The sequence below is a fragment of the Salarias fasciatus genome, chromosome 8 (assembly GCF_902148845.1).
Source record: "Salarias fasciatus chromosome 8, fSalaFa1.1, whole genome shotgun sequence".
NCBI classification, from domain to species: domain Eukaryota; kingdom Metazoa; phylum Chordata; class Actinopteri; order Blenniiformes; family Blenniidae; genus Salarias; species Salarias fasciatus.
The window spans coordinates 10,594,817-10,615,500 of NC_043752.1; the positions used below are offsets into that span (position 1 = coordinate 10,594,817).

At 45.6% G+C, this 20,684-nt stretch overlaps 2 protein-coding genes across 3 annotated transcripts in view; one reads left to right on the forward strand and one right to left on the reverse strand.

Annotated features, from left to right (window-relative positions):
• The window catches only part of pgs1 (phosphatidylglycerophosphate synthase 1), a 17,373-nt gene extending 10,468 nt beyond the window's left edge, over positions 1 to 6,905 (reverse strand). The window contains exons 1-2 of the mRNA XM_030098512.1: positions 6,761 to 6,905; positions 1,286 to 1,496 (exon numbers count right to left, since the gene is read on the reverse strand). Coding sequence (XP_029954372.1) covers positions 1,286 to 1,496; positions 6,761 to 6,876 — 327 coding nt within the window. The 5' untranslated portion in view covers positions 6,877 to 6,905. The remainder of the gene's footprint in view (positions 1 to 1,285; positions 1,497 to 6,760) is intronic.
• A 2,208-nt stretch (positions 6,906 to 9,113) lies between these two features.
• On the forward strand, positions 9,114 to 13,408 carry socs3b (suppressor of cytokine signaling 3b). 2 transcript variants are annotated; one of them, XM_030098616.1, is made up of 3 exons: positions 9,114 to 9,204; positions 12,004 to 12,355; positions 12,443 to 13,408. In XM_030098616.1, exons 2-3 carry the CDS (start codon positions 12,227 to 12,229, stop codon positions 12,998 to 13,000), a joined length of 687 nt encoding a protein of 228 aa, XP_029954476.1. In that variant the 5' UTR covers positions 9,114 to 9,204; positions 12,004 to 12,226; the 3' UTR covers positions 13,001 to 13,408. The 2 variants fall into 2 exon arrangements, with proteins under 2 accessions (XP_029954476.1, XP_029954474.1); XM_030098614.1 differs by lacking the exon at positions 9,114 to 9,204 and adding an exon at positions 11,115 to 11,331.
• The last annotated feature ends 7,276 nt before the right edge of the window (positions 13,409 to 20,684 follow it).

A 20,684-nucleotide genomic window follows, 5' to 3' on the forward strand; every position in this document is an offset into this window, starting at 1 on the left:
AAAATCGAACTTTTCACGCCGCTGGTCTCTTCCCATTAGTGCAGTTCGAACGCGGCGAAAGTTTAGCATTTTCTCTTGAAGTCTTGAATGCAACTGAAAGTAAATCACAAAGGATTTGCAAAAGCATCTGAAGGAAAAACACACATCTGCACATGCACACAACACGCCCATAAACATCCGGAACAATACAGTTAAAAGGGCAATTATATAACATGTCGAACCCCAGTTGTTAAAGAAAAGGTAAACAGGGTAAACGACATAAAAATGACCTAAATTTACGGTGCACGTTTGACAGAATCACTGATGCAGCAGTAATAAAGGATCACTGTAGTGTATTGATTATCACACCGACGTACTTTACAAAAGAAAGTGTAATCAATGGAATTCCTCCTCATCTTGCTGCAGGGCCTACAAATGTTTTGAGAGCATCTAAATACATTCACGAACATCAGTACGGCCGACGAAAGGCCGAACAATGGAGCCTCCGCTGACTGTAACCTATAAATAAAACCATTCAGGTGAAGCCTTCTTGTCTCGCGGCGTTACAAGAACTGCGACCCACACCCACTGCACCCGATGCACCCATTTCTTGTAACTGCCTCGCTAAAACAACACAAACAGATCGCTGTATTTAAACGCCGTGCACAGAGCCTGAAGTCAGAGGAAACACAAAAGGATTCCAACAGCAGGCGTGTGAAACCAAACAAATCGACTGCTTCAACTCAAACTGCACGACTGCCGGAGTGTTTCCTGAAACCTAAAAACGGAGACATGAAGACAGACGGGGCTGACTGCGTGATGCCGGCACGCCGCGCCGAGGCGTTCATTTAATCCGGGATTAGCCGCTTGTTTAAATAAGACCGGAGTCGCGGCGCGACGCCCAAAACTCACGTGTTGCAGAGTACACAAAGAGATGTTTAAAAAAAAGAAAATACTCATCATCGGGCACTTTCATTGAATTTACGGCACTACACACTGACTCATGTGCGGAAAGCTTTCTCTATATATATTATACACCCAAACATCAAACTCATCACCTCATCCACGGGTTTAAGGCGTATCTGCATAAGCATTATTTTAAATCAGATAAGCACCGTTCGATGTTTTCGTAGAGCAAAACCGCATATTTTTTCAGCCGTCTGAGAACACTGGCTCAGAGTCTTTGTCATCTTTGCAGTGAATTGCTCCGACTCTCCCCCCCCCCCGAACCCTCCAATCCTAGGAAAAACCCTTTCAAGACAGTGAAACAGACTCATCCTAAGAAATAACCAGCGGCGACACGGACCTTCATGGTCTGGTAGAACTGGTCCGGGGAGGTCAGGATGTGCACGTGGGTCCCCGGGACCCTGAAGGCCGGGACGTGCTCCGCCATCCATCGGAAGTGCGTGCAGAGGCCGTCTGTGCCCTGGCATCCGGCGGACCCCGTGGGCCTGGAGACGCGGCGGGGGGCCGGGTCGGTTTCGGCCAGCAGGGGCGCCAGCAGCAGCACGGAGGACCTGGGAGGCGGGACAGGAAGCGCACGCTCCGTGAACAAAAAAAAAAACCAAACAAAAGAACAGCAGATTGAGGCGGCTGTGGTTTGGAGGGCCAGATTGGAGCCTCTTATGGGCCTATTCTGGCCCACGGACCTTATGTCACAGTCCAACAGATTACAATATTTTTGAAACAACATTTCCAAGACAAAAAAAAAGTGCTAGTTAAACGTTAACACTTTAGTTCACTGCAGCCAGTATTGTTACGACTACTTTATGCATGCAATGGAAAGAAAATTATCAAATAAAATCGATGAATCATTTTATTATCGCTATTAAGGAGGTCAAGGTGATTCCTCCAAGCCGAATTATTTCCCCGTGACAGTCGTTCATGTGATGATTTACGAGGTTGTTCGTCTCAGGCCTCCCCTGCTCCTCCCATGGCGCGCTCTGACAACGCAGCCGGGGCGGAGCATTCGGCGCCAACGCCGAGCGCCAAAGCTCATTTTCGCTGCGTTCCTTTTCAATCGATGACGACCAGAAATCAGACGCGCCAAAGAACGCAGACACGCACGGGATCTGCCTTTTGTTCTGACCCAATCTATAAAGAGTCACAAGAAAACAAAGGATTTCTCTGTTTGTGATCCAGATCTCGCCATAAACACACAACTTCACTCCAACAGCCATAAAAAAAAAAGAGGCTGCAATGAAAAAGCTCTTATCTGTTATGAGAGTGCAATTTACAGACGTTATCGGAGGGAATACATCCAGTCGGGTGGAAGGATTTTTCGAAAGTCGTTAAAAGATAAGATTGGACACTTCAAGAAATGCGATTGATATTCTGTCTCCTCGTTTCAGGACTGAGTGGATCCGTGTGTAATCACAGATCACCGAGCAGCCAGAGTTATCTAAACTATCGGCGCCTACAGTTACAAGTTATCGCTTCCAAACCGGCTCCGTCGATGGGGATTTCCCGTTATCGGGTCGTGAAAAAAGTAATTCTGAGCTCCGACAGCTGAGATAAACTGACAGCAGACGGCTGTCAGAGAGGGAGGACATGTGGCACAGGTACGGAGGAAAAACACATGTTGACATTTATAATCCAGTCTTTCCTGGAAGGGATCATTACTCCACGTGTGAACTACACCGCACAACAGTGCCGCCACAGGCCACCTGTGGTATTACTCCACTTCAAATTACTCATGTAACAAGCGCAGAAGACAAGAAGACGATACGAAGGCTCCGTCTGTATCTACCTCAGTATTTATTCAAGGCTAAACACCCATAATTTTGTCTTTAAGCAGCTGCAGAAGGGAGAATCGCGCTCAAAATAACTTATTTAACGACTGCAGAGGTGTAGTTATATTTGCTTTGTGAGGCTCAGCCTTATAAACACAATGAATAAAAGGAGAGATTTATGTCAATATGTGACTCAAACACTAGTAATATTGTTTCAAGCTTACGCCGCCAAAAAAACAAAACATTCTTCCGAACCGAGTGACGAAAATGCCGGTGTGCTAAAATTATTTCAACTATTTCTATTTATGGATCTGATGATTCACAAAGCAAACAGGTCGTTCTCATTATAATCCAGCTTTAATATCACCATTTTTTTTTTTTTTTTGCTTACAGAAGCTCGATAGCAGAGATACCTGGATGTGACACTCTTATACAATGCCCAATGTCTTTTTTTATTCTTTTACAGTTAACAGGAACGGCGCCATCAGCCTTTGTTGGGATCGGCGCCAGTTCAATCACAAAAGCCTGCGTGTGGTCCAACAGTGTCGTTGGCTGGCGTTGGCTTTTGGCTCGCAGTAAACCACTCCAGCAGTTTAGGAGCGTCAGGTCGGGCCAGTTCGTCGAGGAGAAATAAAAAGTGATATTGTTAATGCTGTGTCATGTACAAACATGTGCTTGAATTTAACGACGGTCCGCGCCCTGCGGCCAAACTAAAAGAAAGGGGAGAAAATAATCTCAGCTATAAGGCCAAAAGAGTATGAAGGTGTTCAATTAACTGAATGTTTTTAATATGCATTGTTAAGTCTGTCATTAATAAAGCTTTTCTAATAATGAACTAATTCTAATAACCTATCATGATCTGAATCTTTCTTGAAGGGTATCAGCGTGTTTCCTTGCAGACATTTTAAGTTCCTTACATGGTTTCACTGCATGGCTTGGCGATTGGTAGGTTTGGTTATAGAGGGAGACAGAAAAATGTCACCGTCTCCACCAGAGGACCACAATGCAACAGAGTTTTTAATGCAATTGACCCAAATCGGGGTTGAAATGCAGCTAATGGCCCCCCCCCCCTCCAGTTCTCCAGGTGCCACTGTTTCATTTAGAATTTGATTCTTCACCGAACGGCACATCGACACGCAAGAATCGCAAAGTCATGCAGGTACCCCGCCCTGGCATGCCATCGGAAAGACGAACACATGAAGCGGACTGAGAACGGCGCCGCTGTTCACGAGGCTTTGATGCTCGAAGACGATAAGACGGCTGAGAACGCGGCTCCAGATTTACCTTTACTGGAAGCTAGACGAGTTATTTTCTGCTGGTTGGGAAGCAGCTGTGGAGCGTAGCCAGATCAGCGCCGGCTATCTTTGGTTGAGCCTGCGACAACAGCTGTGTGTGAAGCTCTCGCCAACCGCGACATTAGATCACCGCTTCCAAGACGTAATGAAAAGTAGGGACCGCTCGCTCATCTTTCATGTGGGGCGGCCCCAAATTGCAGCGTGCACTCTACCTAATGGCTTAAAGTGCTTCGAAACGGCTTAAAAAAAAAAACGTGACGAAGACATGCTGAGTAGGCGAAGTCACAATTTGCATGTCAATTCGGAAGATTGACAAACTCAGCCAAGAAGAGAGGACTGGACGACCTTTTATTTCAGGGTAGGGACGTCCAACCTCATGCTGGGGGGAAGAAAAAAAAATGCCCGAGGAATTAATCCACCCTGAAGGTGAATTGATTCACTTACAAAGAAAACATTAACCGATAGAAGTGACTATTGTTTCCAGTGTGTTCGCTGTGAATAGCAGGCATAACACAACATCCCGATGAGCTGAGAGACTGTTGAACGGTGGAGGTTTGCAAAGCAGCAAAGAGCGCATTTTGGTCTGAGGCGAAAGACGACAGCAGGTCAGAGATTTCTTCTTCAGCTTTGCCAAATTAACCTCAAAGTCAAGTCATTCTTCCATATTTTGAATTATGACTTTCAAAGACTTTATCCACATTGAAATTCACTTATTTTTCTAAAGAAGTCCATTAGTTCTGCTTTTTGCTTCACCTGCATATCAAACAGAAAGATTCTGACTTGTCACAGCAGGAAAACCACAAGTGACATGGTTTATTTTCCTTTCTATGACAAGTTTCACACAGACTGTCATAAAGCCTGGTGCCAACATCCACAGAGGACAGGACACTGAAACCAGATCAGCTGATTGGAATGCAGTCGTCTTTGATTTTTCTAATCGCGCTTGTGTATTTCCTGCTCTGACATATGAAAATGGGGCAGTGAAGAGGTCCATTGTCTGCTCCGATGAGGACGATAGCGATGCAACGTCATAAATTCTAAATGGGGACATCTCGGAAAAGGATCAGCAGGACGAAATCCAGCGTGAAGGCGGTGTAGCATCCCGTCTCTTTCATTGGGGCATCTCAAAACATTACATTGCTGAATACATTTCTGCTGCTCTGGACTCAAAGCATACCAACTACACAGATCTTTAAGTCACTGAATGACACAAAATAAGGAAATACAAGGGGTTATATGAAATATTCTAATATTTCAGATACTGTATATCCTATTTTAACAACAAACTGAAGAAAAAAATAGGGGAGTCAATCAAGCTAAAAAATGAATCAGAAATCTGCAAGTAATTAATCGTGATATTGAACGGTTGTGAATTTGTAATTACAAAATCACCAACTTAATGCACAAAAATGTATTTATGCATATATATATGTAAATTATTCTGAATCTTTAAACTTAAGTGGGCAATGTATTTTAATTGTTTAACACAAATATAGAGTTTGAACCATCCAATGTTTCAGGGGAAGGCCAGTCAATTTGTCTTTTAAACCCCAAAACTCATTAAAATAAACTTAAATCACTTAAAAGTAACAAAAGTGCAACGCCAACACCTTCGTCTTATGTTCACAAATTCCCCGGCGTTCCACTGAAATATTAAGATTCGAAGCTTTAACGTTCCAATATGCAGACGCAATAAACTCTTGCTGCTTCACATTCTGCCAGCTGCTGATACACACCAGTCTCTCCACATTACTGGAGCTGAGAGCTGCTCTCTTTTTCTGAATGATGGAGCCACACACTCAAAACACATACGCACACACACACACAGGGCTCAGTCAGGTTCTGACACATATCTACATGCAATAAACTCAAAGTGTCGGTCTGAATTCTTTTTTCTTTTTGATAGCCCTACATGAATTACTTGCCATTAACATGACAGCCCTAGAAAACAAGTTTTAGAATGTGTGTAATATATTGATAATTAGATGCCTTACTGAATAAATAACAGCAGTTCTCTGGAGCACCATGTGGCAGAACACCACATCCAAGAAATAGGATGGTCCATTCAGGGGGAAAATTAATTTCTCAAATGAGATTTAAAAAATCTGATTATCTTAGTTTAGGACACCACTGGCTTCCCAGCATTGATTAAATGTTCAACAATGAATCCTTGTCCAATCTTCAGCTTGTAAACTACAAAAAAACTACTGTGTCTTTGAAAGAATTGCAGGGAAGCTACAATGTTTCTGAGAGGGAAAGAAAAACATGAAGAAGCAGAAAACTCTGTACAAACAGCTCAAAACAGAACTTATGTATAGTAGTCAGATACATTCCTCCAGTGGCTGATTTGCAAGAGAAGGGCGGATGACAGGTGTCGAGCTTGTGCCTTGGTAAAGTGACAAACAGCCTTACATAAGAGACAGAGAGCATGAGGAGCAGACACAGAAACTTTCCTTGAAGGTTAGCTGCAGTTGGGTAAGTGACATTAGGAGCAGCACTGAGCCGAAATGTGCGACATTGAAATGTAACCCGCTTGAACTGAGACTGTGAATGAGCTAATTTAAACCTGTTGAACTGCAATTTGGCGTTTCATTAAAGGTTCTGGCGTTTATGTTCAAATAAACAGCATCAAAACATGCTTGTCCGATAATGGAAGCAGTGTTAGCATAGTTAGAGGAGGTGCAGACACACGCTCCAGGGACGCAGGTTTGAATCCCGGTGTCAGCCTCTGTGCCGGTTAGCCACAGCTCTTACCCTCCTGTCCGCTCCCGTGCGCGGAACAGCCGGTCCGTTATGCGGGTGAAAACCCCGGCTATGGCCGGTGAGTACACGGACTGCACCAGCCTCCTCCAGGACATGGGAGCCGCCATTGCTGCAGCGCGGCGCGTTTGAATCAACTTTATTGACAAAGGCTGTCCGTCCAGGGACACACTGTTCTTTATGCAGAGCGAGGAGAGACAGACAAGGACAGCAAGGGCTGCTCTCTGCGAGATGTCAGGACAATATTATTACTAGCAAACAACACTTAGTATTTACAAAGAACATTTTTCTACTGTGTTTTTCTTGTGTGTTTTTGGTGAAATGACCTCTACTGGCCACCATGAGAACTGTCATTTGTCTACTGTAAAGCCAATTCTTATATTTCACTATTAGTCTAATTTAAGGCTGTCGAGGTGCTAAACGCTCCTCTCAGATGATCATCCTGGTTTTGTTTGGGTTGTCTGGTGTTCTGGTAAAATTAGATATTATAGTGACTTTGCGTTCTTTCTGCTAACAGTTAAATCATATGACTGAATTTTCCTTTAGTTAGCTTCATGATACAATGTTTACTTTAATAACTCACAAGAGCCATTGTTTTGAGATTCAGACCTGGCAAATTTTATAAGATGTCCAGTTTTTGCAGAGTTGTGGATCTCAATAATGACTGCATTGTCTTCCAAGGTTGTTTTCCTCTAAACTGCTCAGCCCCTGCTCTGGACTCCTCTGACTTTGGGAGTTTTTTTCTTCTGTGTGTGTGTGTGTGTGTGTGTGTGTGTGTGTGTGTGTGTGTGTGTGTGTGTGTGTGTGTGTGTGTGTGTGTGTGTGTGTGTCAGAGTGATTTGGTCATGCAGGCAGGCCGTCTGACTGTATGACTCCTGTACTCCATATAAACTCCCGAAAAAATTTCAAAAAAGTTGAGTGGTGACACAAAAATCTGTTTTCTTATGTCACTTAAAAATCTACAACACAATAATCATTTGGTTGTTTAAAAAACTCTGTATGAATCTATTCATAAAACCATTTTAAGAAACTTGAATGCTTGAAATACAGTATAATTAATCAACTGTCCAGCTTGCTGTTTATTAGTTTGCTAAAATCCGATATTCAACCTCAAACTAAAAATTAGATAAAGAAGTGAAAAACATATTTCCTCTCTGATTATTCAGATAATGGCACTAGTGTATTTGCTATCTCCGTTATGTAAACTAATTTCACATGACTCAAAAGAGTTCCTCTTGTCCTAGCCCCATGCTTCTCATAAACTGATGCCTCGTCATGAAATAATCATGTTCTACAGACGTGCATCTCAAAGAAATGTAAGTGGAAACATTCCGTCTGACTTCTGTTGATCGTGGCGTACGCCAGCAGGTTCCTGTAATGCTTGTTTTGGGTTCACACTCCGTGTTGAATTTGTGAGGTGCGACTACATCTGTCATCACAACTGTCAGCATAAAGCACACAAGTGTTTGTTTGGCCCAGCAAGTGACTTTGACTTAAATAAGATTCTCATCTTCTGTAGCCACACCTTGAGGATGATTCCTGACGCTGGTGACATTATGAGATCTCCATTAAACTGTATGTTTGTTATTTTAACACTAATAAACTGAAAATGTGATCTGCCTTTGTTCACCAATTTATGTTGGTTTGGTTTTGTACTGTAAGCCTCGATCTTAAAGGAAAGAAAACCAGCAACAATGTGGATCAAAAAGCCAAAAACTCGAAATCCTTTTTTTTTCTCATCCTGCATGTTTTAGATGCCTCCTTCACTCAACAAGCCTGACTGAACTGTAAATGTTGAGTACACTAAATTGCTTAATGGTTGTGATTACAACAGTTAAACAGTCATTATGAAAGTATGATAATAGCAATATATCTTGGTTTACATCATCATACAACTATATAATATGATAGCATGGAGAAGTGCTTTTGCTTTAATATTTTTAGTCTTTGTGCAGATGATTGCAACTGCTCAAATGGCTCTCACCCCTTGATCAAAACCACCTTTTTTATCTCTACAAACAGCAACACTTTATTGAAAATTAAAGTTTCTAGTTGCTTGGTGAACTAAAGCACATAGCTGTGCTATTGTGGTGCTACTGTTGCTGGACTTCTGAATGGAAAAGAGCATTTCGGGTCAGCAGCAGAGCGACAGGGCTGTTTGTTGCTCAAGAGCACTTCCAGTAACTCAGACGCTTCCTGACACAACCTGATGGCCTAAAGGACCTTATCTTTAAGCATTTGCTGGCTTGTACTAAGATGTTAATCATAATCTGTCATGCACTGATGTGGAGGAAGGGAGTGGAGACTCCATTGAAAGGGCTCAACTTGTGATGCCAAAGTGTTTAAACAGTTTTAAGGTAAGGATGTGTGCAGAGACCCATGGACTAATGAGATGACAGAGCCAAAACCAAAATGAGCAACATTATTGTGGCACACAGGTAAAATTCTCTATCTTATTTAAAACTATATAGCCTTATGGGCTTTTAAATAACATTTATTATTGCAATTTTTGCACTATTAATGAAATTAATTCTGAACTTTAATATTACATAACATGTATATTTTACTCAAAATTGCAGTTTTTATGTGCAGAATCTGTTTCTCTTATTTACTAACTTTAGTGAAAAGCAAATAAAAAGTTAGGAATCTGTGAATGAATTGAGTTTTGATGGTAAAATATTCCATCATTTTAAATTATTGAAGTTGAGTTTTCAGCTGCTGAATCTGCTTTGAACCAGTTCACAGTTGATAACCTTTTCTACAAACAGTCTAGAGAAGAATCTGGAAAACTTGTCAGTTTGTTACATGTGTTTGAGTTATTGAAAGCAAACGTTGAAATCCCATAACCCCAACACTTCAATACTTTTCTCAGTTGCACTACGGCTGAGCCTAATTTTTTCATGTAAATCCAACTTTTTTGTAGCTTTATGGAAACTGTTCAGTTGATATAGTATTTGCATATAATAATAATTTAATATTAATATTTATTATATAGGATTTCTGTAATTACTTATGTATTTCTGAAAATAAAGTGTTTAAAATGAATTCAGGGATTAGTAAAGAATCTATTATATTATATTTTAAATTATGTATTATGGAGAAAAAAGTATGAAAAGTAGATCACAAAAAAAGCGAGGAAGAGCCACAGAGTGCAGCGAGCCTCATCTCGGTGTCATAAATATGAATCTTTCACATAACGTTTTTTTTCCCCCCCCCTCCTCGTGCCAGATGTGCGGCTCTTAACTTCTTCACCTTGTCGAGAAGGGAACCCGGCAGTACCAGGAAACATCCCGGAATAAGGTCGCGCTGTAAATTTATTGGCAATCTGCCACGGGCGCGCGCGCGCGCGCCGATGGGCCTCGGTTCCCATTGCTTTCGTGCTTTGCGCGCGGAGCGCGTGCGCGCCGCGTGTTTACTGGAAATTGGGGGAGGAGCCTTTCACGAAACATGACGAGCTTTACTCACTAGAGCTGGGATTTGTGGCTCTGTGAAGGGAGCCGGCTCCTGAGGAGCCGTTCATTTGAATGAGCCGTTCAAAAGACTCGCTCCCTGATGAACGTCACCTGGCTCTGTTAGAGACATCAGCCTCATTAGTGTAGAGTCAATCCATTATTTTCTGACAACTGACAGGATTACTGTCAGTCACGGGTTTTCATCTGGTGCTTTAGTTTGTTCAATAACACAGATTTAGGAGATGTTTTTCTGATACACATTACATTGTGGCTTACCTTGCATGTTGTCCCCAGAAAAAAGCTTCACAGACTGTCCTTTAACTGAGCATTTTACAGTGTGTGTGTGTGTGTGTGTGTGTGTGTGTGTGTGTGTGTGTGTGTGTGTTCCATTGCTAAAACCTCTGATAAAGCGATCCATACGGTGTTTCAAATTAACTGGTTTCCTTGTTAGCTGGTGACTGACGTCCTTTAGCACTTCCTGCTGCTGCTGCCAGTAGCCGCACGTGTTGAAATCAGACTCATAAAAGGTCTGACGCGGCTTTTTGTCTGGTTTTTAACATCTATCAGCAACAAGGGACGTGAAAGAAACACAGCCGCCAATTAACAGGGAAACCAGTTCTTCCAAAACAGCGGCTCTGCTCCAGTTTCTGGACACTTCTCCTCTGCTAGTTACAGTAGCTGCTGCGTTCAGGTGACTGGAGCTGCTGCTGAAAACTGAAACTCGGTCGTTCACATGAAGGCAGCAGTGACAGCTGGACTCAGGAGACACGTGAAGGGGGCGTGGACAGTTTGCACAAAGGCAAGGCTCTCGGACAGCTGTGAACCGGCTCTCGTCGGTCACTTTAAAGAGCCGTTCAAACGAACGGCTCGTTCATTGAACGTCTCAGCACTATTACTCACAACCTCCAGTAACCTTCCTCCACTCTGCCGGACGGGCTCTCTCCGCCAGCATTCCTCCGCTGGAACCCCACACACTTTTTTGGATATCTTTATTTCGGTTTTTGGATTTTAATGCCTGAGTTAATCATCCATCTAGCACTACTTTCGGGTAGTTTGCATATATTTTCCTTTGGCGACGAGCGGCTGCGGCGCGGGGCTGAACATATCCGCGAGGTAAGTTCAGCCCGGGGAGGGAAAAGCGGCTCCCGCGGGCTCGCGCGGCGCCGGCGGAGCGGGTCACGGGCTGCCGGGTCGCCCCGCGGTGTTTTTGGACAGTTCCAGGACCCGGTTCCAGGAACGGCAGCGGTGCTGGGCTGCTATGGCGCCTCCTCCGCCTCCCCCGGCAGCCCTCATCCCCGCACTGTCCGGTAAAGCCGACTTTAATTCCCGGTCGGCGGACGGCAGCCTGAGCCGAGCTCCAGCGGCACGAGACACCTTCTTTTTCCCGTGAAACCGGAGCCCGGGGCCTCCGATGAGGGATAAGGAGTTATTTTGTGAACGGAAAGGAGGAGGGGGGGAACGGACGGAGGGAAAGCGCGCCGGACTCTTTCACAGTGACCCCGATTCAGAAATCCCTTGTTGCGGTGCGCCCGATCGAAGACAATTGAAAGCAATCAGGATCCAGTTGCCGTCTGGCTGCACGGTGCAGCAGCTGCAGCCTCATTCATTGAAGCTATATATATATAAAACCTGCCTCGTCTTGCCATATGCATGTGTCACAGTCGCCATAACTGCGTTTTATTTGGGTGAACTGAACGATCCAGGGTGTTGCTGCTTTTTTCCATGTCATCAGTCTGCATATTAAAAATAGGCAGTGCCTAATCCGTGCCCCTTGTCCCTCTGCAGCTGTGTTTAGGTGCCCTCTACCAGCCCCTCTCTGGATGCATCAGACTCCTCTGCCCCGGGGCCCTGGACCCGGTGTGTGACCCCGCCGCCCTCGCCCCATTCCCCTTCTCCTCTCCCTTCTCCGTCCGCCCCACACGATCCCCCCCTACCTGCCCCTCCCAGCGTCCCAGGTCTGGGCCCCCTGCCTCTCCACCAGCAGGCGGAGGCAGGGGGCCATGGCGCCATGGTAGCCTTTGGCGGACGCAGCCCCGTCGCCATGAGCGCCGTGACCCCTCCAGAGGGCCGGGTTCAGGGGTCGAGTTATACCCCACATCACTACAAACCCTTCAGCTCGCATGAACACTACCAGCAGGTCAGTCGGCCCTCACAGAACGAGCTTTGTCCCGACGCCGGCCGAAAGTTAAACACGCGCTGACGTCTGACTTCCTGTCTGTTTCAGGTGATGCGTGCGCTGCGTAAGCTCCAGGAGAGTGGCTTCTACTGGGGGGCCGTCGGGGGCCGGGAGGCCAGCTCTCTCCTGCGCTCTGAACCTCCGGGCACTTTCTTGATCCGCGATTCCTCAGACCACCATTACTTCTTCACCCTGTCCGTCCAGACAGTGCGAGGAACCAAGAATCTGCGCATCCACAGTGAGATGGGGGGCTTCTTCCTGCAGCCAGACCCCCAGAACACCCAGGAGCCCCCGCGGTTTGACTGCGTGCTGAAGCTCATCGCACACTACATGGGGAAAGGGCCGGACGCCGCGAGGAGCAGAGAGGAGGCGAGTGGGAGCAGTTCGGGAGACGCGAAGACGAAGGGGTGCAATGTTTATCTGATCCACACCAGCGGAGAGAAGATCCCCCTGGAGCTGCGGAGGCCCCTCCGGACGTCGCTCTCGTCCCTGCAGCACATGTGCAGAAGGACGCTGAACAGCCGCGGTCTGGTCGGGTCCGACCGGACCGAGCAGCTGCCGCACACGCTCCGAGACTTTCTGGAGGAGTACGACGCTCCGATATGACTGACGGCACCTGCGCGTGAAGGAGACCGGCTCCGGAGTGTTGGAGGCCGACCGGGCCGAGCCGTTGGGCGCGGACGGGAGGTCAGTTCCCGGCGGCGGTCGCAGCCGCCTCGTCCGTCCTGCCTTTTGCAAAAACTGACCACTAGGGTGAGTGGCAGATGAAGCCAGAGGTCAAAGGTCAACGTTTCCCTGTGACTGACTCCGACGCAGAGCAGCGCCTCGTAGAAGATTAACCCGACCGGGAGTGATCTCCCCCCCCCCCCCCCCCCCCCCCCCCCCCCCCAACTCCCCTCCCCTGCCGGTGAGCTCGGTGGGGTTAAGAAAGAAACCCTCCCAGTCAGCATGACATTTACGACGCCCCGGAACCCCGGGCGGAGAAACAGACGGCCGAGAGAGAGAGAGAGCGAACGAGGAGTTATGGACTGAATGCAAAGTCCAATCGAGGGGCCCGGCGCTGAGGACGCACACTGTTTGTTTGTCTGAGAGCGTGTGTGTGTGTGTGTGTGTCTGTGTGTTGTGGTGGTGCACACATTTCCATTTGCTGCTTCCCGCAAATGTTGCCTCATAGACTGAGGGGGGGGGTGGGGGGAGTGGGGTGGGGGTGGCCAGGCACGCGAGCTACACACACACACACACACACACACACACACTCACACACTCACACACACATACGCAGGTGTAGGCCCACATGAAGGCTTCCTTTACGTGGGACCAAAGAAATCCATCGCGGAGCATTTTCTCCTCCTCCCGTTTGTTTCTCGGTTTACCTCCGTTATCCGTTCCTTTTTTTATTTTGGGGTTGGTTTTAGAGAGATGCATGTGTGCTCTGACAGTGACAGAAAACAGACTGCTGTTGCCTAGACAAAAGCCTGTTACTGAGACAAAAGCCTTGGCGAGGGACCAAACAAAACAGCAGAACTTATTTTTATCCAGACTGGCTGGAAAAATGTCAGCGACACTGTAAAGCTCCTTGGGGGGAATGACGATGATGATCCCAGTGTCGGGAGGGAGGCGGGAAGAGGGGGAAGAAGAGCGGGAAATGGGATTAGGAAAAAGGAAACTGAGGAGGATGGGAGGAGGAGGGGGGGGGGGTGGGTGAGGGGAGAGGAGAAAGGGGAGGAGACATACCGGTATACAGCTAAACAAAAACATTGATTTGATTGACTTGGAGGAAATGATGGAGCTCAACAGGATGCTGCTGCAGCAAATATACCAGCCTGTGCAAAAAAGAAAGTTACAGCTTCGTCTTAATTCTGCTTTCTAGAGCGTCATCTCACGTCTTTTTTTTTTTTTTTGCTTGGGTGTCCTGGTGAGTTTGAGTGTGCGTCTGTCGGCTGTCGCCCTCATGCTTTCCTCACATCATTCATGAAGGAGATAAAAGAGTGAATTCAGTGCCTGTAACTTTAGAAAGGTTTGTTTTTTGTTTGTTTTTTTCTCCTCACCACCTTCCATCATTACCTCTGGATCAGGAGCAGACTGCGAGCTTTCTCCCTCTCTCTATCTCTGAATGTCAAGGGAAACATGAGACTTCCCTTCAGTGATTCTCAGTAACAAAAAAGCCTTTTTTTTTTTTTTTTTTTTTTTTGGAAAAGCAAGACTCGGATTTGATCAAAAACTTCTCTGTTGGGGCCGAGCTCATAGTTCATTGTGATCCATATTGGAGCGGCGATCGTTTCACCTCGCCACTGAATTATACCAAACGCAGCGCTCTAAACCAGAGCCCTCAGTGTGTTTGATTCCCTTTGCTTTGTTCAGATCTGGGTCTTCCTTTTTCCCTCACATCAACACCAAGTCTTTACATGTGCTGCACCAGTGGACCACGTGTATGTGAATTATTTGTCTTTTATAAAGACTCTTCTGCTAAAGGCTGGCCACTAGTCTGGCAAAATACAAGCTGTAATATCTGAAATGACAAAGCATTACAAAAAAAAAAAAAGAAATAAATGGAAAGGAACGTTGCACATATTTATATTTCTAAAATATTTCAATAATTTATATTAAAGAGCACTATTTTTACAAAAGTCAAAGCATTTGCCCTGTGTGTCACTTCACTGTTTGTGTCTTTGACTCCATCACTGCTTCTCCTTTCTCTCCCTGTCACTTGACTTGAGTCAATATTGACTCGGCGATCTCTAACTTACCGTCATGTGTCGTAAAACGGTTTCTGTTCCGGCAGTTCTCGGCATCGCGATGCAATTATTTGGGATTTCCTAGTTAAACAAAGCCGCGTTTGTGCGGTCGGCGTTTCTTTTGAAGGAGCTGTGCAATGAGCAGCGGCGTGAGGACGACACGCAGAAACTACTGCAATCCTCACTTCTCATTTTCTGTGCTGGAGCATTGTGGGTAAATTCCATAGGCATCAGAGAATGTGTAGGAAAGGGTGGAGGGAGGGGGCAGTGCTGATGTACACGCCACACAGAAACAAAGGGATTCCCAGAAACACAGTGTTTGGGTCAACGCCGTCTCACACACACACACACACACGCACGCGCGCGCACGTTGACACAGCAGTTACTGTGTAGAAAGCTCACTTTGGGCTGGACTTAACTGGAAAGGAATGCATCTGGGTTTTATACATCCTGCCTGAGGGGCTGAGAGAGGATGGTGCCCTCTCGGGAGTGTGTGAGTGTGTGTGTGTGTGTGTGTGTGAGGTCAAATAGGTGAAAGGGTCCACGTGGAGGAGATTTATGACGGTCTGTGGCTTGAGTGAGCAGGGTGTGTGTGTGTGTAAGTGGTTGGTCAAGCTAGATTGCTGTTGGTAAGTTTAAGCAGGAGCTGTGTTTCTTCATTTCTACATCTCACACACACACACACACACACACACACACACACACACACACACACACACACACGGTTCCCATTCCCTGCATACCTTGTGCTCTGTCTGAGGCTGGCTTCCAGGAAAGAGGCACTTTAATTGAGTTGAGTTTTTACGGCTTGCCTGGTGTTAGTGTGTGTATGAGAAGGAGCGAATGAGGTGTCTGTGTGTGTGAGTGAGTGAGTGTGTGTGTGTGTGTGCTATAGACAAGCAAGTCTCGAAGAGGAAAGGATTAAATAATAAGCAAAATGATGCTGAAGGAGCATTGAGTTCAGGTTGAAATTAAACCATGAGCAGAAGTGACAAAAATAAACATGTATAAATACTTCTGGGGGGAAAAATTCAGATTCAGCTTCTATAGCCGAGAAAAAGTCAACTGACACCCGCTCCGAAATATGCTTGGAGCAGACTTAGAAGCACTTTAAAACTTGTTTCTGTTATTTAGAGTGAAACTTTTCTCTTAAATAAATGTTATGTGCTTAACTTTCTTTCCCTTTCAGTCCTGGTTATGAAGAACCGCATGACAGCTCCACCATTACCCTGAGTTCTTCTGCAAAAAACACCTGAAACACACACAAACACATCTTTTCGCTGTTATTAAACCCATTTTTTGACGATTTTCAACCCAGAAATTGCTCTCGAATGCTAACTACTTCACCGATTTAGGAAAAAAAAGTGATATTCCTGTTAAACTATCAAGAGAAGATGGGGGAGAGGCGGCACTTGAAAACCTGAATTTTAGGAAATTATAGAAAAAAAACCTATTTTTGAACAAATGCTGTGCCGGGGTTAACCATCTCACCTGAAAGTGAGATGGTTAACGGCTTTTCTGTGAGGATTTTGTGCCTGCAGGCTTGAGTGTGTGTGTGTGAGATTATCTGTTTATCTGTGTTTGTCCTGCGATGCGATGAGCGCGCACGCCTCACAATCATCAGCCGGGCTCGGCTCCAGCAGCCCACAACCCCGAGTTCAGGCAAACAGTATCAAAGATGGAATTTGCAGACACTTAAAATCTGGTCAACTAAGCATTTTTCCAATCCAACCGAGAACGTCAGAGTTGTGTTGTGAAACCCGGTTGCTAACAATACACACATGCGCAGCTTATTACCTCAATTACAACGCAAACACACACCCACTCATTTCAAACGCTAACTTAAGCAAACGGATTTCCAAGATGTGAGTAAAAATCAACATAGTTTTACGAAGGTCAAAGATCAAACCATCAAGTAGTGTGTAGATCGTTAAAAAAAAGTCTTGTTTAGATCAGAAACTAAACATTTGTACGTCTCAACTCTGAAGATCTGAGTTGCATTGTGAAGTGTCATCGCTGACAATACACACACACACACACACACACACACACACACACATAGCTCATTACCTTTATTACCACACAGACAGACACATCTCTGGATTTAGGCCAACCCGAAACTTCTGTGGGAACAGGAGGATCACTTCTAATAACAGTTTTTAGAGCTTACCTCAATTCAGGTAATTACAATGATTCCAAAACTGGGTTCCATGGTTTCTTATTTTTGCTATGACACTTACAGGAAAAATGTGTGCACGCGCGTACGTGTGTATGTGTGTGTGTGTCTGAATGACACTATTTGTTTATGGGAGGAAAACTGAGTGGGCACCGGCAGACAAAAATGACGTCGGTCAAGAGACAAACAGAAATGAGTGAGCCCGTTTCCCAAAATTCAACCAGAAAGATCCAGTTTTGCACACAAACACATTGTCTAAATAAGCCAGCTCAGCTTGCTGTGACTCATTTTATGTTCCCCGTAGTTGCCTAGCGAGTGGGGCTGGAATATTTTGCCTGTATCCTTCGCTCCGCTCATGAATCTCACACACTCAGAAAGTCTTTCCACCGTGATTCATTTTTCGGGTTATGACTTGCTGTGTCCAGCTCAACGGTTGTCAACAGCGTCCCGGGCCAAGCACAACCCCGCTCACTTCGGTTTGTTTTGACAATCAAAACATTCACGTAAATATTCAACTTTAGCATGGAGTGCACAAGGGTATTTTACAGGTGAGAATAGTCAGTCTGACTGAAATACAAGCGCTTTTCTATTTAATTTATTTCATCTTTTAACTCTGGTCAATATCAGCTGTGTCATGGATACAAGGTGGAAACATTATTAAAGGGTTAGGAATATGCCCTGCAACAAGCAGTGCACGGCCTTCCAGGAAGGGCCTCCGGTTTGCTGATTATTCCTTCCAGGAAGGCTTTTTGTTGGCTGATCGGTGCTTATAGGAAAGATGTTTGGTTGGCCCATCAGCACAAGTATTGTCACAGCCGCTTCTGATAAAGCCAGACCAGCTTCCAGGAAACCAGAGATTTACCCTCCAGCATTCCATCATTCCTTCAACATCAGCCCGCACAGACAGAGACGGGGAGAACCAGAGGGAGCAGAGGGGGTATAACAGGGACACGGATCAATAAAAACCATATGGGGAAGTGTAACACACGACTGAACGCGTTTGCGTCTGAGTGTTTGCACCGCGCCTGCGAAGACTCGACTGGACTCGCACCCGCGGACTCGCTCACTGTGACAAACGTAGACTCACACTCAAAACCACAATATTGTTCTAAGCTGTATCCACCCTTTCCCCTTTTACAACACCCCCCCCCTCCCGTACAGCCTTTCAACCTCATTGTGACTAACTTTATTTTCACGTAAATCATCAGCGGGGCCGCTTTACCGTAACACCTGCACAGATTAACACATGGGTGTGCCGCTGCTGTTACTGGCTGCGGGGAACAAATGAAAACCAACAGGGGTGACCTGAAAGGAGCGCAAAGCTGGTTGTAAAAGGCTGCTGGAAGGCATGTTGTAATCCAGTTGCATTGTTTTATCAGAGAGGATTTTGTGCGTGTGTGTGTGTGTGTGTGTGTGTGTGTGTGTGTGTGTGTTTGTGCGCGCGTCGATCCATTCACAGCTGCAGAAGCGTCGGAACACAGAAGCTCAGATGCCAAGTGGCTTACTGTAACAGCGTGGACTCTGACCAAGCCTCCCAACACTCTCAGGTGTCACCGTGTCTCCCTCCTGCCAGCAAACAGGGCTGTATAACATCAGAACAGGAGACTGTAACACACCAGTTCAAGCATTACCGCATGCACACACACATGTGGTGAGTGCATGCTTTTGGAAAGCACTGGTGATACCTGGAATTGGGGGTAATTTTGCTCATGTAACTCAAAATTGGGTCTCATATGGGGTGAAATTTTCTTTCCAAGATAGTTAAAGCAAAGTTGAAGTTCTGCTCCTATTATATAAAAAAACAGATGGGGGATGATCGTGTTTAGAAGAAAAACAAAGTCCATAGCACACATTATGCATTTTCAACAATGGACATTTTGTGGCCCGGGGGAAAGGGAACCAAGCTCACAACCACAAGTTGACTGGTTTGAATCTCGCTGCCTGTCTCTCGGCATGGCCGTCAACCTCCATCTGCTCACGGTGTGTCGGGAGGAGCCCCCGGGGGTGAGACCTACAAGTTACATGATCCGGAGTGGCAAAACCAAAATAGAGCAGCAGAAATACTTTCACACCTTTTGGCGAGCGAGAGTGAAAAACTTTATTGAATGTCTCCTTATGAGCCAATTCCATGACTATTCACTGTGTTTTTATCTGATCTGATCTCCAGTCTACCACAGTGCAAACACAGATAACAACAATTAACCCAAAATGCATTTTGAGACCGTGAGAGGAATCCTGATACCCAGGGAAAACCTGGACACAAAGGGAAAGCATGCAAACTCGGAAACACTGAAAAAGCCCAGCTCCGACACCGTTGTAAGGCCGAGGGTATTATTCATCCTGGAAGATTTCCTAACAGCGTCTTTCAGTGCCAGCTGACACACAGGATGTCCTGAGCAGATGACTGCAACCAGCCACAAGAACAGACAGAACAGGTCTGGAATAAGAATGACCAGAACTATGACAAACAAAAAGTAATTACTGCGAGATTCATTTGAACTTGATTTTCTTTTTTCATGTTGTAGAAAAGAAGACCCGGATGCAGAACAGCAGGTGTGGTTGCGTACTTTAATACACAACCTTAAAGCCCGTAGACACAAAATCTGCCAAACACACAAACACACTTATGTCTGCACATAATTTCATGGAAAAGCAACATGTTTCCATCTGAAATGATGGAAAACACCAGGTGTCGAGTTCACTGCTTGTAGCTAAAGTAGCTGGCAGGGTGTTTGTAAAGCTATCCGTCACCATTATGGACAAACTTTAACCTGAACAAACCGGGCATTGACGGGAACCCTTCCCTTGAGGACGGTTGCATTCATGCACACCCACATATTGTCTTATAATGCCATTCGGGGACATTGTATTGACTCTCTTTTCTTTGCATATGTACTCCAGACTGAGGTGTAATTACTACTTGCGTAATCCTCATCCTGAACTTGTCCTCAGCGTAACCCTGACCTGAGCGTAACTTTACAGCAAGCATCATTTCCTCTAAACAATGAAATAGTTTCCTTACGATTAGTTAATATTTGTGAAATTTGCCCCCGCGGGGGTAAACAGTCGGGAGTCTGTCAACAGACTTTTGTTGCCCACAACAGCATAAAATGTGTATGCACACACACACACACACACACACATACCACACGGGGCCCATTTATGTCAACACTAAAATCGATTGAACAGCTGTAGGAAATGTTAGAGAGAGAGTTGGACTCCGTCCTCAGTCGGTTGCATAACAACAAGGTGACAAACACCGAAAGTCTCGACAGTTTTCACCATTTCTCGATCACTTCTCTCCGTTCCGGTTTCCGCGATAGCAGATGAAATCATTAAAGGTCTCTTCCCCTCTCCGACGCTGCGCTCACGCTGCCAG

Bases quoted from the DNA above. Each gene is read 5' to 3' on its own strand.
- socs3b (XM_030098616.1), top strand. From the start codon at position 12,227: ATGGTAGCCTTTGGCGGACGCAGCCCCGTCGCCATGAGCGCCGTGACC. The intron at 12,356-12,442 runs GTCAGTCGGCCC...TGTCTGTTTCAG, and splicing joins CGCATGAACACTACCAGCAG to GTGATGCGTGCGCTGCGTAA.